The sequence below is a fragment of the Grammomys surdaster genome, unplaced genomic scaffold, assembly GCF_004785775.1.
Source record: "Grammomys surdaster isolate TR1022 unplaced genomic scaffold, NIH_TR_1.0 187, whole genome shotgun sequence".
Classification (NCBI taxonomy): Eukaryota; Metazoa; Chordata; class Mammalia; order Rodentia; family Muridae; genus Grammomys; species Grammomys surdaster.
This window is the reverse complement of record NW_021604632.1, coordinates 10,152,143-10,166,758: the sequence shown is the minus strand read 5'-3', so window position 1 is coordinate 10,166,758 and position 14,616 is coordinate 10,152,143. Positions and strand designations below refer to the sequence as shown.

The following is a 14,616-nucleotide window of genomic DNA, read 5'->3' as shown; positions in this document are numbered from 1 at the left end:
AGGCAATACCTGCCCCCTTTCTCCAAGCCATCCCACCAATCACAGGAATAACAGGCTGCTGCCCCCCTCCTCATTAGCTGTCTTCCTCCCCCACTCATCCCTGCAACTCTAGCTGAGAGTGAGGGCCACGTATGGACCCAGGTAAACCCACTTGCTGTGATGATCTTTCAGTAAGTAGAAGCTGGGAGAGTTTAGAATTTCCATGATGCTCACTGACTTGAAGCTTGTGATTCAAGTGGATTTCCAAGGCTAGCTGGAGGGACTACTCCTTTACTGCTGGGGAGGGGAAAGCTGGAGCTCTTCCCAGGTAGCTTGAGATGGACATCCCAGTGAAGAGCCAGCCTCTGGCATCTGGGAGACAGGTGCTAGCCTGGGCCCTCTGCTTTCCACCTGACCTTTCTTCATCCCTGTCCGTCTCACACCATTTGTCCGCTTGTCTCCTCTCCATGTGGTTGGGCTTAAGCCCATCGTGAGCAGAACATTGCAGGACAGCCTGTGGGGATGGGGTACACAGAGAAGTTACTGGTGAACCTGAGCCTCTGAACCTGGAAGCTGTCCTCTCGTGGACAGGCCAGACCACCAGCTCCTGGTTACCACAGCAAGGAAGCAAAGCACATGCTTGGGAACTGTTCTATCCAGACACCAGGGACTCCGAGGATGGATGGTCTGGAAGGGAACAAAGTGGCCCCACCTTCCCCATCAGAATGATGAACAGATGGGACGGAGTCAGCCAGGAGTCCCTCACTGGGACACCAGGCTCATCACTGGCCATTAGGTCCCGGATTTTTGTTTTGATTTTTTTTTTTTTTTGAGAAACAGTGTTGGGGCTTGCTTGTACCAGACAGGGCTAGCACGAAGGCAAGAGGTTTATAGTTTAGGGTTCATCTGTTGAAATCTTTTTCTTCCCTCAGTTTCCTCCACCATAAAGTTAGGGAATCAACTGTTTATTTTCTAGTTCTTTCTAGCCCTGAATATTCTGAGATTCTGGGCTAGAGCCCAAAATGCCTTACCCTAGTAGCCCCTGTTGGCAGCCACAGTGCTGAGGTCCAGCCCTGAGCCTCTGCCAACTCTGATGTCTCATCCTTCCTTCTCCTGTGCAAATGCTGAGAGAAGATTGAGGCCTTATTGATTGGACAACAGGCTGTGATGTCATCACCCTAGGGTCAGGATCCAGTAAAAAGCTCTGCATCTCCCTAAGGCTGTCTTGGACCGTCAGGCTCTGCTCTGCGCTAATGGGATGCACTCACTAATGGAAGGAGATAGCATCTACCCTTGGCATGGCTGCCAGTGAGGAGGAAGAGCCAGCAGGGGTGTGTGTGCAGGAGGGGATGGTGGGGTGCTGCAGTGTGAATGACCCATCACTGTAGGCTCAGTCAGTCCATCCTGGTACAAAAGGTATCTTTATTGAGGTCTGGGTAAGAATTAGGCACTTGGCCAGAGCAGCAGCTTAAATATGAGGCAAGCAGGCAAGAGTCAGCCATGCCTGGGACCAGGCCGGGGCGGTGAGGATATAGGCACTGACTCCCAGACAGACATCAGGGAGACAGGAAGAAGGGACACAGCAGTCTGGGTCATGAGGCCTGATGGGATGGCCCTGGGACTGGGCAGGAAGCTCTTAGTGGCAGATCCAGCAGGGAGGGAGCCAGGCTTTCTTGCTCCATGTGACCCTGGATCCCAGGCTGGGCCTCCAGTGGGACAGCCTCCCTGGGGGCTTTGACAGGTATCACTTCTTCACCTTGGCATCATAGGTGCCTGCGTTCTTGTAGGCACTCACGTAGCCACTGTCGTCCAGGATGTCCTGCCGTCCAGCAATGCCCTTTCCCTTGCCGCTCTCATCAAAGCGTTCTTTGTGAGATCCCGTATACTTACTGGTGTCCGTCAGCCGGTCCACAGCACCACCTGTTTTAGCTTTCTGTTTGGATAGAGTTCCCACAGAGTCATGTAAGAGGGAACCTGGCCCATCCCACCCCCCCCCCCCCCCCCTGAGACCCCCCACATCCATCTCAGTGGCAGGGCTGGCAGGGCACTTACGGTGACACCAAGGTTGGCTGGTTCTTTGCCCGCTACCAGCTGGCAGATGGCATCAAAGGCCTCTTCCTTGGTCTTGCCCTTGAACCGCTTGGTTGCTAGCTCTTCCAGGGCCTTCTTGAACTCCTCATAGTTGATTACTCTAGCAGACTTTGCCCTGCCGGGCACCACGTACACCATAAGGATCCCCCCTTCTGACATCCTCCCTGATTCCAGCCCTTCAACCCCCGACTTTCTGGAAACATGAGAAACGGGTCGCCTTGGCACTCACTTGACTTTGGAGAAGACGATGTCGACGTCGGTACCCGTTACGGCCTTTCCATCAGCCACCTTACAGTCTTTGCACAGCTTGGCCCAGTTTTTGCCATTCATCTCTTGCCCACTGGCCTTGGGGTCGCCATGGATGGCAAACTTCCGGAAGCTCTCCTCCAGCCCAGCTATGTCAGTGCTTGCTGCCATGCTGCCCTGCGGGATCCGCCTCAGTCACCTCCCAGCCAAGTTAGTCCCACCTCTTCTACACCCAGAATGCCCCTACTGCCTTCTCAAAACCTGTGAGGTCTGAGTTGGCAGCACTTTAGTCCCTCAGTCAAGACTGGGTTGCCTAGGGAGAGAGGGGTTAGCACCTTTTATCTGTCTATGCCCAGAGCAGAGGAAGAACTATGGGTAGAAAGGTGCTGTCGCTCAGTGCCAGCTCTGGATGTCAATAGGGCTCAGAAGATGAAGTCATGATGCATGCCCACATGGCCCTGGGAACAGAAGGGCACTGTCCAGAAAGACTGTGAGGATAGCATCTAGGGCCATGGCTTTGTCTGTCCCTGGCACAAAGCCTGGTTGGGTGAAAGTCGGGGTGGTGTCAGAAAAACCTCCCTGAAAACTCCATGTCAATCTGGGTCAACGGCAGACAAGGCTGGTGCATGGGCAGGTATGTAGCGAGGGCAGTGTCTCTGTAAAGGTCATGAGACCTAGGGAGGCCCAGCCTAAGCCTGACAATGGAGCAAGGGCAGTGGTGCATGCCCTAGGCAGGGGCGCAGCTGGCCCAGCCCTGGCCTTGTTACTATTTGCTGTTAAACAAAAACATGAGGGGAGCAGGAACTTGGGTCTGGCCTGGCCACAGTTTGTGAAGCCTGGAGACAGTTGCTAAGGGAGGGTGGTGCTGCTTGGAGAGCGTTGCTAAGGGTAGGATGGTGTCAGGGCGGCTTCAGGGAGAAGCTCCCAGTGCTGCTGGGCTGGGCTGGGCTGGGCTGGGATCAGGGGCCCAGGGTGGGGCATAGCAGCACTCCCTAAGCCTAGGGCACAACCGTGGCTTCCTGGCCCCTTGCCACTGATTGAAGCTGTAGCTTCTAGTCTGTGGAGCTTAAGAGTGGGAAACTGGAAGCAACCTAGGTAGAGGCTTGTACAGTAGCCCTAAACTCCATGCTGCCAATGGGACCGTGATCTTGGTGCCTCAATCCTTGACTGAAGCACGATCCCCTCGTCTACACTTCAGCCCTCCACTAAGGTGGTCTAACCACTAAGCATGACCACACCAGTCCACATATCTCAGATGCAATGAGCCCTGGCTCTCCACACCTCCGCCTTGTACCCACTGACCGTACCCACAGCCCTGCACTGAGACCTCTTCCACCCACACCCAAAGCCTTGAATTTGACCCTTTTCCCTTTCCATCCCCACAGACACTAAGACCCCCTGCATTGAACCCCCTCCCCAGCATGCCCACAGCCCTGCAGTAAAGTGTCCTACTACAGACCCCTGACCACCTCATCAGATCTCCACTGCACATCTCTGACCACACCCTCAGCCACACCCTGAAAGTCCCTCTCCAAATCAAACCCTGCGCACACTTGCATCTCCATTTTGCATCATCCTTTTAACTCACATTCTGAAGGCCCCAGCCACACTCACTAGCCAGACTCTGCATCCTTACAAGGCCCCCCTGGCTGTACCCTTAGAGCATCCCCGTTTGTCCATATACCTACAGCTTCTGACACAGCTCTGCCTTGAAATCCCCCAATCTGCAATAACACTCCCATACTTCCAGCAGAGCGCTGGACACCCACCACCACACACTCACACTGAGTTCCTGACCACACCCTTAACACTCCCTCTTTACTCATACACTAGAGCTATTGACACAGACCTGCCCTAAAGCCCCTCAAGAATCTAACCAGCACTGGCATCGCCATGCTCCAGCATCATGTAAGACATACCACCATCACCAACCACACCCACTGCAGCCTCCGACCACACCCTTATTCTCAGCCACCATCTTTACCTCTGCCTCTTAGAGAAAAATAGGTGTCAATGACCATAACCTGGTCCCCTGAACAGCTTCCTCCTCTTCCATTACTAGCTGGTCCACACTGAAAGGCCCTTCCTGGTGACCACACCTACTCCTCCATAAGTTGCAATTTTTAAGACTGAGAATCCCAAAGATCATCGCACTTTGCAGGGACCTCTGTGGGACTGTAAATGGGTACCCCACACGCCCTTTGCCTCAAGGATGTAAACGGGCCCGGGGAACCCAACACCCTGTACTGGATCACCAAGGGTAAATGTGTCCAGGGGAGTTCGGGTGCTACATGATGCTTTTTTCAAGGAAGTGGGAGGATCCTGAGCCTATTGCTCACTCCTGTCTATGGGAAGATGGATTTGGGAGCTGTTGAGGTGGAGCAGGATCACCGGCAGCTGCTCTGGGGTCCTCAGACCCTGGACACAGTGGTTACGCCTCTGAACTGAATCCGCTCATCAGCTCCTGCTGGGACAGCTGCAGTCATCAATCAACCTAGCAAGAAGGTGGGGGCAGGAGTGTGTGTGTGGAACCCTTGGGGCCAGAGCCAGGGTGCTCAGCTGGTATCCTCAGCTCAGTACCATCCGAGGTTGGTTCAGGTTGCTCCCACCCACACCTCCTTCTGGGGGATACGAATTAGGGTGGTCGATGTTCAGTCTCCTACCGGCTTCTACCTCTTAGCTGCTCCTGAGCGTGCCTTCGGACAGGACCCAGGAACTGATGCTGGAGACCAGGAGGCTCCACAGCTCCGCTCCCTGCCGGCTCCGGGGCGGGACTGCAACCCGGGCGGCTCCGTAGTATTATCCCCTGTTTCTCGGTCACCATAGAGACAGTGAGTCCCACCCCCTAGGCTGTCTCGGCGGGAGAGTGACCAAGGTCACGCTAGCTCCTCCCACCAGACCCCGCCCTATGTGCTCTGTGGGCTCTGGGCCCGCAGAGTTGCAGCGACAACCTTATCCTGCTCCTCCCCTCCAACCGCGGGCTTCAAGTGGCCAGAGCTGCCCTCTGCAGTCCTGGATGTCCTAGGATAGGAACTTCCATGGCCAATGGGAAAACAGCTCCCCAAAGTTCCAGTGGGGTCCCCAACCCTCAAAGGACTTCTGAACCTGAGACTGTCTAGGAGCTGAACTGAAGAAAAGAGCGGGATCCCGCCCCTCATTGACGAGGATCTAGAGCTAGCTCAAAGCCCACAGCTGCTGCTGAATCTGTGGCATTCACCTACTCCTAGGTTCTCAGTAGGTCAGATTCTGAAGCATTAGGGACTGAGACAGTGGATCACGCGTGCTTAGCCCCCAACCCCGAAATGCTGGGTACTTTGATGAAAGCAATTCCCGAACCTCGAGAATGGCTGCGTCCTTCCATTCTTGTGTCTCTGCCTCACAGCTTCTGTTCGGATGCACCTCCCTAACCTGCTTCCTCTTCAGTCTCCAACTGCAAATACTACTAAGCTAAATAACCTTGCTGGGTGTGGTGGCACATGCCTGCAATCTGGGGATTCGGGAGACTGAAGCAGTAGGTTCAAATTTTTCAAGGCTAGCCTGGGCTACAAAGGAAATGGGAGGAGGGACAGAGGAGAGTGGTAGTGCTTTGAACAAGACCCCATGTTTTTGATTCCCAACACTTAAAAGAAAAATCCTGTCCAGAGAACTTTCCTAACCTACCCCATTCTCTGCCCCAGGCTAGCAATGGTGGTCCTGCTTCTGTGAGACCCATGGATTTTTCCACTATGAAAATAAGCATTAAGTCCGCAAAAGCATAAAAAAAAAAAGTTTATTGGGGCATCGGCTGGTGGAGCAGATATTGCTGAGTCTTGGGTAAGGAAGGCCGATCCTGTCGGCCGTGAGGTCCCTAAAGTGCACTGGCTGCGGCGAATGAATACGGGGTGTTGCATAGAGTCTGGCCAGACGTTCCTACAAGGCCCTCCTGCCTCTAGTCCCCACTAAGGCAGGTCTTTACCGCCTCCAGGTGTGCTGGGCTCGCCGCTGCTCGGGCTCACGAAAACAGCGGGCGAACGTGCCTGTAGAGCCAGCCCAGACTCTCGGCCCTTGGCTCCTGGGGCGCCCAGTGCGGCACTGCCCAGGCGCGTCTGAGCCACTGGAATCTCTTCCATGGAGTCAGCAGATGCCGAGTAGTAGGCGCCTGCAGAGCCACCAGCATGCACTGGGCTGGCACTGGTGGAATCAGATGAAGAGCTGGAATGGCGGCTAGGAGTCCCAGTCTCTGCGCACAGAGGGGAACTTAGGTTGAGACAAGGGCTGCAGCTAGGACTTTAAAACCTTCCCCTCCCTCAAACTAATCCAATAGGATCCAAGCAGAGAGCGTTGCTCACCCCGTAGCCTGGGCAGCGGGAGCTCTCGGTCCAAGACCCCAGACCTGGGCAATCTATATACACGCCGCTTCCTCTTTTTCTGTAAAGGCAAAGGAAGTGTGGGCTGCTTCCCCAGACCCCATTTTGCCAAAAACAGCAGAGGTACTCATCAGAATGTAGGTTTCTTTTCCATCTCCCTCTTCTTGGGCAGAGGTCCAAACCCAGTCCCTCCTACCTGGGGTTGGATCCGTGGAGGCAGAGCCAGTGTGTCTGAGGAGGGCCGTGGTGGTTCCACTTGGCCTTGGGTGGCAAGAAACTGGGAAGGACTGAGGTAAAAGCCAGAGAGCAAACTCTAGATGCTGCCCCGGAGTCCCTCCTGCTAGAGGTTCCCTTCCTAGCAGGGCAGAGAGACACTAATCCATCCAAGATTTTGCTGAGCTGGACCCAGGCCCATTATTTGACCCTGACCTACCCTTTCGCCCACCCACGATGGGAATAGCCAGGTGGCACTTACTTGGCATTTAATGCCGCTGGCTGAGCCTGGCCAGAGGGCTCTGGACGCACATGGCTGAAAGTCCTCATGTAGAACTCCATCTCCTTGGGAAAGAGGGGTCAGGAAGGCTAAGAGACTATGTGTAGTTACAGAGAATCTTAAGCCCTGAGCACACCTGTTACTGGCCTCTCTGATACCTTGGTGGCCTCATGTCACAGAGGTCTAGGGATGTCTTCCTGGTTCTCGGATGCACTGGGAAAGCCCTTCTGCAAGGCAAGGCTTCAAACACACATTTCTAAATCTTACCTCATGACAAGGACTCACTTCATCTAGTCACGCTGCAACTATTCTACCTCAGGAAAGCCACAGCCTTAGGTCCAGTATGCCTAGACTGGGAAGCTTAGCCAAGAGGTTCACAGGGATGAAATGCTCAAGAGCGGCCTCACCTGCCCCTGGTTCCTCTTAGGCCTCCAGGCACCGAACTAACTTGTTCAGGGGCCAGGAAACCACAAAGCTACTCACAGGCCAGCATGTGCACTCCAGCCTGTGAACACTGGGGGGAGGGGGGGTCTGGCAACATACTGGGTGCACCTCTTATTCTCAGTGTACCAGCCATCATTTTGGCTGCTGGGAAGGAGAATGTGAGAACAGTCATTGCTGTCCCTATTTCCCAGAAGGAAAGGGTACAGGTGACACAACCCCAAGCAAAAGGGCTGGCACCACTGCATGCCAGATGCCCCCAGCTTTGCTAGAGAGAATTGCAGGTGAAGAAATAAAAGACCAGGAAAAGTCATGGGGGGTGGGGAGAAGAGAGTGGGGCAGAGGGCAAAAGGTGGGGCCAGTGAGCTGGAGGGAGCACCCAGACAGCTGTCGCCTGCTAGGCAGTTGTTTCCATGGTGACAGAGGCGTCCTGACTAAGGCAGAGACGATACTGTAACAGAAAGCCGTCTCTAAAACAAGCCTATGTTTTGGGGGCAACGGCTCTAGAGAGGGGCCCCTCCCAAATTCCTGCAGGGTGGGGGTTGGGAGGCTGCCTGCTGGGTCCCTGAGAGTTTTAGGGACTAGGACAAGGCCCAGCCAACCACTGGCTGACTGCACAGGTGCAAATACTGAGGCCCAGATGAGCCCCAGGCTCAAACTCTGCCCAAGATGACCCTTAGAGGCGGGTACAGGAATAGCTGACCAAGCAGAACAGCACAGTGATCAGAAGCTAGTCTCAAGTCCCGGGGCCCTAAGGTCATTTTCCTCATGTTTTCCCGTCCTTCAGTAGGAACTCAGCAAAGACTAGCTACCTTGGATCCCTTAGACTCGAGGATAGGCTAGAAGTCAACGCCTAACTAGCTAAAGGAAAGAGAAGCTATCACAGGAAGGTGCCTGCTTAGGCTTCCTCCTCTCCTCAGAGCTGAGGCTTGCCGTTCCTCAGAGACCCTCAAACATCCCCACATTCCTGAATGGTGCTTTGGGGCCTCAGCCTTAGCTCTCTCTTCTGTCAAAGGGGACAAACACCTGGCTTCTACAGGACAGGCTTCCCTTTAGTTAGCTACAAACAGAACAGAATTCAATGTCTTTGCTGCTGTCACAGTTGGGCCCAAAGCCTAAGCAGGGTAAAGGGTACAGAAGCCTGGAGTCTGGGCATCCCAGAGCAAGCCTAGCGTACTTACTCTACAGATACTCTAGGATGGCTGCCACTATCTTATAAGGTTTAGTGCCCAGCACCAGGCAGGCATGGGATGGTGTGATGGGGGTTTTCTCCCAGTTGGTAGCACTCTTCAGCTTGGCCCATAGGCAGGGTTCAAGCTCTGGAGATGAGAAAAAGAGAGGCAGGGTCCTTTTCCAAACCGCCCACCAGCCTGTGTTTGTATCCAGTTGCCATGAGGATTTGGGATCCAGGGCTCAGCCTTCCCAGCAAACACTGCCTGGGCCCCCTGCCTTTACAGTCCCTAGGGGCTTTGAAGACTGGACCACCTCCATCCCCAGCTGCTGACCTCAGGAAGCCAGGGGGCGTGGGAATGGGGACAGGCTGGTCTGCAGCTGGGCTGACTAGGCCAAAGCCTAGGGTGCAGGGTTCCTTGTCCTCTATGCATGGAGACCTTAACTCTCCTCAGACAGGGCTGCCTTTTAACCTTTCTGGACATCAATATGGCCATCTCTAACATGGACTGTAAACAGTTGTCCCTGTTCTAAAACTAAAATAGGATACGATATAAGAAGTCGTGGTTACAGATAAAAAGAACGGATGGTTATGGTCTAACCCAGCCAGTTGTCAACCGAGGGCTGGCGTCCTCTACCATATGCCAAGTGCCTGCACAGGAAGGCACATGGGACTACGGAAACACAGGGCTCCCTTTGGCTATGTTGGTTCCCATGTGCCCAGCTTGGGTTGGGTCCTGAGTCTCCAGGACCTCACTGGAGCTGCTGTTGTAGGCTTGCTTCCCTTGCGTAGTCTCCTCCATGGCTCTTGCTGCACAGCCTCATTCCCCACCACACACAAATACACCCAAGCCCACCTCTCAGGGCCTCTATACCTGAATGGACCGCATCTTGCGGGGGCATGACTCCAGCTCTTTGTGGGTCTCCTTTGCTTCCTGAGCTGGACGGTGTTGCACGATGTATTCATAGGTGGTGAGCTTGTGCCACACTGGTGGGTGTGGGAAGAGACGGGTCAGTAATGGAGAGGTAACCCCGGAACCCAAAAGGGAGGGCAGCTGGCACTAGGTTCAAAACCCTATCACACTTACAGTAAGCAGTAGGGCAAAAGCAGGCCAACCACAAAGAGCCAGCACTCTAAGGTCCATGACTTTAAGGTTCACAGCCCCAAAGGGTTCCTCCCTGCAGTCAAGACTCTATCCCCTTCAAGGCAAGTTTTGAGGAGGCACTTACTTAAATAAATGTGGAAGCAGAGCAGGTGGCCAAGCAGGGCTGTAGAAAGCAGGCCCAGAAGGATGAGTAGGGCGGCCAGGGCCAGGATGGCAGGAGCCTGGGTCTCCACGGGGGCAGCAGGCAGGAACACAAACCACACATCTGTGTGATTCTTCAAGACTGCAGGGCACAGGCACACTGTGCTTAGCCAGGGGTTAGGGTTGCACTAACTAAAACAAGTCTGTGTCTAGAACCCACACCGACCTTCAAAGTGTTGGTTGGTACGAAGTCGCATGGGGTTGACAAAGAACTCCACGAAGACATAGGTAGCCACCAGCACCAGGAGCAGAACACCCAATAAAGCAGATGCCACGCTGTGTAGAAAGAGCCTGGCCCAACCACGGGCGGCTGTCAGCACTCAGGGGCTCCAGCTTACTGAGAAGCCAGGCTCCCGACCCCAACATCTGCTCAGAAGTCCCAGGCATAGAGGCTTAAGGATCTATTAAAGCATCCACTTCGCAGGCTCCCCGTCTTTGCCTGGACCAATAGGATGGCGGACTCTGAACCCACCCTCTGCCTTCCCAAACATCACCTCCTCAACATGCGGGCATCCCCACCCACAACTGTATACCATATTACAAGCTGTCCTCACTAGATCAGGAAACCCCAGGTCCCAGCTGATTCTCACCGATAGTTCCTCTCGCCCACGCAGTTGTTGAGCCACTTGCAATGATGATCGAAGCCGCAAACGCACTTATTGCAGGCGCTGCAGTGTTTGGATCGCGCACTTCTGCGGAAGGTTGGGGGGAAGGCACCTGGTGGTCAGCCAGCCCATCCAGTCCCGGCCCGTGTAGCCACCTGAGTCAAGCCTGGTTCCTGATTACCCACAGGTACCTCTGCCCTTCCTCAGACCTCAGCAATGAGGAGCGCACGCGCCCTCTGGCGGAAACAGGAGGTGGGACCCCTGGAGAAGGTGCTGAGGATCGTGGTAGAGGGAAGAGGGGTGTCTTGTGAGGTCCTACTCTTGAACTACATACCTACAGAACGGTCACATGAGAAGGAAAGGAGGCATCCTTTCCAAGCAAGGACATCTGTGCCAGACCACACACAAGATGCAGGTGTGGGACCCGAGGCAAAATGCATAGCTGCCCGACTGGTACTTTATTTGCACTTCTAACAGCTCCGTTTGGGGTCACTTTCCTTGCCATCCTACAGGGATTTTTCTGGCATTCTTCCAGAAGACATGTGTGGGCTGACTGTAAAGGAGCCAAAAGGAGAAGTGTTCGCTGTCATACAGGGGCATTAAGGAAACTCATGGGCAAGGAACAAGTGAGAGAGGGCCACATCGGGATACTAGTGGGGTGGATCATGGAAGATGCGAATGAGTATGGGAGAACAGGGCATCCTTCCGTCACTGGTGGGAAGCAACTGCCAGAGCCATTCGGAACATGTGCCGGCTGTGCTTAGGGAACAGCAGTAGGCATTCTGGTTCCGGTAGACAGACCCTTCTAGCAGGCTACTCTGGGCCTTCAGATTCCAAGTGTGTAGCTGGCCTTGGGCTGCACTCTATCCCTCAACCCACACTCGAGTCTCAGAGACGGCAAAGCTCCAGTAATGTAGGGAGGAGTCCCAAAGAGGCACTGTAATTTGCCAAAGAAAAATGGGTGTTCCACATTCTGTCTCCTCTTCTCACTAGCAGGAGGACCTGGAGCACGCCACTGGCCTCTCTGCCTCAGACTCCTGGCGGGTAACTGAGTGAATGTGCTGGGGGCCAGACAGCCAGTGTGCCCTTGACTCTGCTCAGTAGTCTTTGACTACTAGTCTTCGTGACTTCAGGACACTGTCCAGCTCTCTGAGCAGTAGGCTCTGGCTCTTTTGTTTAAAAATGCAGCGTTTAGCACAGAACATTCAAGCCTTGACTCCCCTCCTCCCCCATCTGGGCACTGAAGTTGTCACTGGTAGAGCTAGTCATTTACAAATGTTTTTGTGCTGCCAAACGCCTTCTGCTTTTGCTATAAGAAATGCTATGCCTTCTTCCCCTCAATCACTATCTCAGGTCACGCCACCAAACTTTTTGTTGTTTTTGTTTTTTGAACCTGTCTTATTATATAGCCCTGACTACATAATAGTAGTAGTCAAACTCACTGAAATCCTGCCTCAGCCTCCCAATGGCTAGGATTACAGATAAGCACCACCATGCCCAGCTCCACCAAGACTCTTTTTTGTTTTGTTTTTGAGACAGAGTCTTACTGTGCAGCTCTGGATGTCCAGGAACTCTGTAGACCAGGCTGGCCTGTTTCACACAGAGATCTGCCTGCCCCTGCCTGCTGAGTGCTAGAGTTTAAGGCATGCCCCAGCACACCCACCCTCCACCCTCTCCATTATAGAAAGTACAAGTGTTCAGAGGTGTAAGTGTCATGGAGAAGCCTGGTGTGACCCTGCAGGCACACGCTCATGCACTCACACATCCACGTCGCACAGATTGCAGTGCAGGTCTTCAATGACATGTGCATGCTGGCTGCGGTTGAAGAGAGGCAGGGGCCCAGAATAGCTCTTGTCCCGTACATTGGCATCTGCTGGATCGATGGAGACAGCAGTCAGGTGCACCACAAGGTGGCCAGCAAAGATGGCACCCATGCACTAGCCCAGCAGGTTAAAGACTCAGTCCGTACTCTGAAAACCAGGAGTCCCACCCACTCTCCTGCACAGAGTATTCTCTTGTCCATGCAGACTTCCTTTACACAGAGCCTTTACCTATGCTATGTTCTCCTGGCCCATAGGAACCTCCTCACCAAACTTCTTTATCAGACCCCATACCATACCCTCTATCAAAAAGACTCATATGATAATGGAGTCCAAAGACCAGTAGTCCTTACTACTGCCACCAAGAAATCTAGCCAAACAGCCTTGGTCTCAACATTTCAGGCCTGGTGCAAGCCAGTTTCTGGTCTCAGATTCCAGAAGGTGATGGAGACTAAAAGATATCACCTTCTAAAGTCCAAAGACCTTAGCTGAAATTCTGAGCTTGTTTTTCTTGCTTTCACATGAAGCCATTTCCAAGCGGAAGCAGCTACTACCTTTTAATAGCTAGGGCCAGATGGAGAACCACTTGCAGACAGGATTCATCTACTTGAAGCTTCCCCCCACCCAAGTCTGGGTACTTGGCACCCTAAGCTGAGTGTCTGGGGTGGCCTTACATGTTTAGAGTTAGCCAAAGCACTGTAGCTAACTTCTAGAACTGAAATGAAGCATTCCCAGGACTTAGCCAAGCCAAATACAGGAAATGAGTATGCTACCTACTAGCTGCAAAATCTATATACAAACTTACCAACAGGTTCCACCCAGGTAGGGATATACCTTATTTTCTTCCCTTCACCTATTCAATACAATCCTTCTTTATCTGCCTGCTGGCCAGGCAGACGCCATCCCTCTATTGCTCAGGACCTAACCGTTATTCATCCTTTACCCATCGGCTGTCCAACATCCTCACCTCACTCAGTAGCCAAATTCCTCTATCTGTCTGAAGGAGCCAGGCTCTTCCAGAATGTGCTGTACCAGAGCTCAAAGAGCCAAATAGCACTCAGCCCTGAGCTCTCCGTCCTTACGGCCGAGGCGATGGGTCAGCTCTCCCCCTCTTGATAGGTCACTTAAGAACCTCACACTCTTCTCCAAAGTCTAAAGCCTACACGTAAGCTCGTCCCTGCATCAAGGCCTACAGTGGCTCTAAGTGGCTCTCTAACTGAAGTTCATGCCTTATCCAGGGGCCAAAGCTTGCCTTGCTCTGGCTTCTCCCAACTCTAGACACTCAGTGTGGGCAAACATTGAGCTCCTGCCTTCTCCCAGCTCCCTTCACCGGTTCATTCACTCAGCTGTGTGCAGCTCTTTCCTTCACGAAGGAATATAGAAAGAGTTGGTTCTGAGCTCTAAGAAACCTGCTGTGTGATAGACAGCACAGATATTAACCAAACAACAGGTCAGTTAGATGAGGGGCTATACGTTTGTGACTGGTGACTTTAGTCCAACAGGGTCTGGAAGACTTCTCTGAAGAAGTGTCATCTCAGCTGAGATGTGGAAAAGAATAACGGCTTTGGAAGGCAAGGCAGAGGGAAAGGACTGGGACTAAGTGCTACGGATATCAGAAACATGTAAAGTGTCAATCAGGGGGGTGGCTGAAATATCGTCCCAGCTCATGACTGACATATACTAACGAGGGTCCATGCTGCCAAATGCTGAGCTTTCAAAAGAAACAAACAAACAAATTCTAGGCTCCCATGTGAGCTCTCTCAATGTTAAATGTTAAAGAAATAAATGATCTCAAAACATTAAACTGTCCAGTTTAGGTATTAATCATTGCAAAATTTGCCAACCAGATTGTGCCACTGATCTGTCACTTCTTGACCTGTGATCGGCTGGGTGGTGAGGCGAGGGCTTCTAGGAAGAGATCACTGTTGTCAAAATGAGGAGATAAAAGGAGGCTGAATAGACAGGAAGACCACACTGGAGAAAGCCACGCAGACCTAGTGAGGTCCTCAGCCTCATCTCCAGCAGGAAAAGGCTGCTGGATTTTGAGCTGGTGAAATATTATCTCTGTGTGTGTGTGTGTGTGTGTGTGTGTGTGTGTGTGTGTGTGTGTGTGTGTGT

The 14,616-nt window shown here is 53.0% G+C and overlaps 2 protein-coding genes across 7 annotated transcripts in view; both read right to left on the bottom strand.

Moving 5' to 3' along the window:
• Positions 1 to 1,369: 1,369 nt before the first annotated feature.
• On the bottom strand, positions 1,370 to 5,122 carry Tppp3 (tubulin polymerization promoting protein family member 3). Of its 4 annotated transcripts, XM_028768711.1 has the most exons (5): positions 4,990 to 5,049; positions 2,652 to 2,774; positions 2,300 to 2,493; positions 2,032 to 2,185; positions 1,370 to 1,912 (listed from the first exon to the last, which is right to left on the bottom strand). In XM_028768711.1, exons 3-5 carry the CDS (start codon positions 2,485 to 2,487, stop codon positions 1,724 to 1,726), a joined length of 531 nt encoding a protein of 176 aa, XP_028624544.1. In that variant the 5' UTR covers positions 2,488 to 2,493; positions 2,652 to 2,774; positions 4,990 to 5,049; the 3' UTR covers positions 1,370 to 1,723. The 4 variants fall into 4 exon arrangements, with proteins under 4 accessions (XP_028624544.1, XP_028624541.1, XP_028624542.1 ...); XM_028768708.1 differs by lacking the exon at positions 2,652 to 2,774 and having other exon boundaries at positions 4,980 to 5,122; XM_028768709.1 differs by lacking the exon at positions 2,652 to 2,774 and having other exon boundaries at positions 4,990 to 5,082.
• Positions 5,123 to 6,059: 937 nt separating this feature from the next.
• Positions 6,060 to 14,616, bottom strand: part of Zdhhc1 (zinc finger DHHC-type containing 1) — a 24,754-nt gene continuing 16,197 nt past the window's right edge. For 2 of the 3 annotated variants that reach the window (XM_028768586.1, XM_028768585.1), the window contains exons 5-13: positions 12,440 to 12,615; positions 10,664 to 10,765; positions 10,240 to 10,364; positions 9,997 to 10,155; positions 9,642 to 9,754; positions 7,138 to 7,220; positions 6,859 to 7,017; positions 6,645 to 6,723; positions 6,060 to 6,535 (exon numbers count right to left, since the gene is read on the bottom strand). In XM_028768586.1, coding sequence (XP_028624419.1) covers positions 6,308 to 6,535; positions 6,645 to 6,723; positions 6,859 to 7,017; positions 7,138 to 7,220; positions 9,642 to 9,754; positions 9,997 to 10,155; positions 10,240 to 10,364; positions 10,664 to 10,765; positions 12,440 to 12,615 — 1,224 coding nt within the window. In that variant the 3' untranslated portion in view covers positions 6,060 to 6,307. The remainder of the gene's footprint in view (positions 6,536 to 6,644; positions 6,724 to 6,858; positions 7,018 to 7,137; positions 7,221 to 9,641; positions 9,755 to 9,996; positions 10,156 to 10,239; positions 10,365 to 10,663; positions 10,766 to 12,439; positions 12,616 to 14,616) is intronic. The other variant, XM_028768587.1, reaches the window with a different exon arrangement.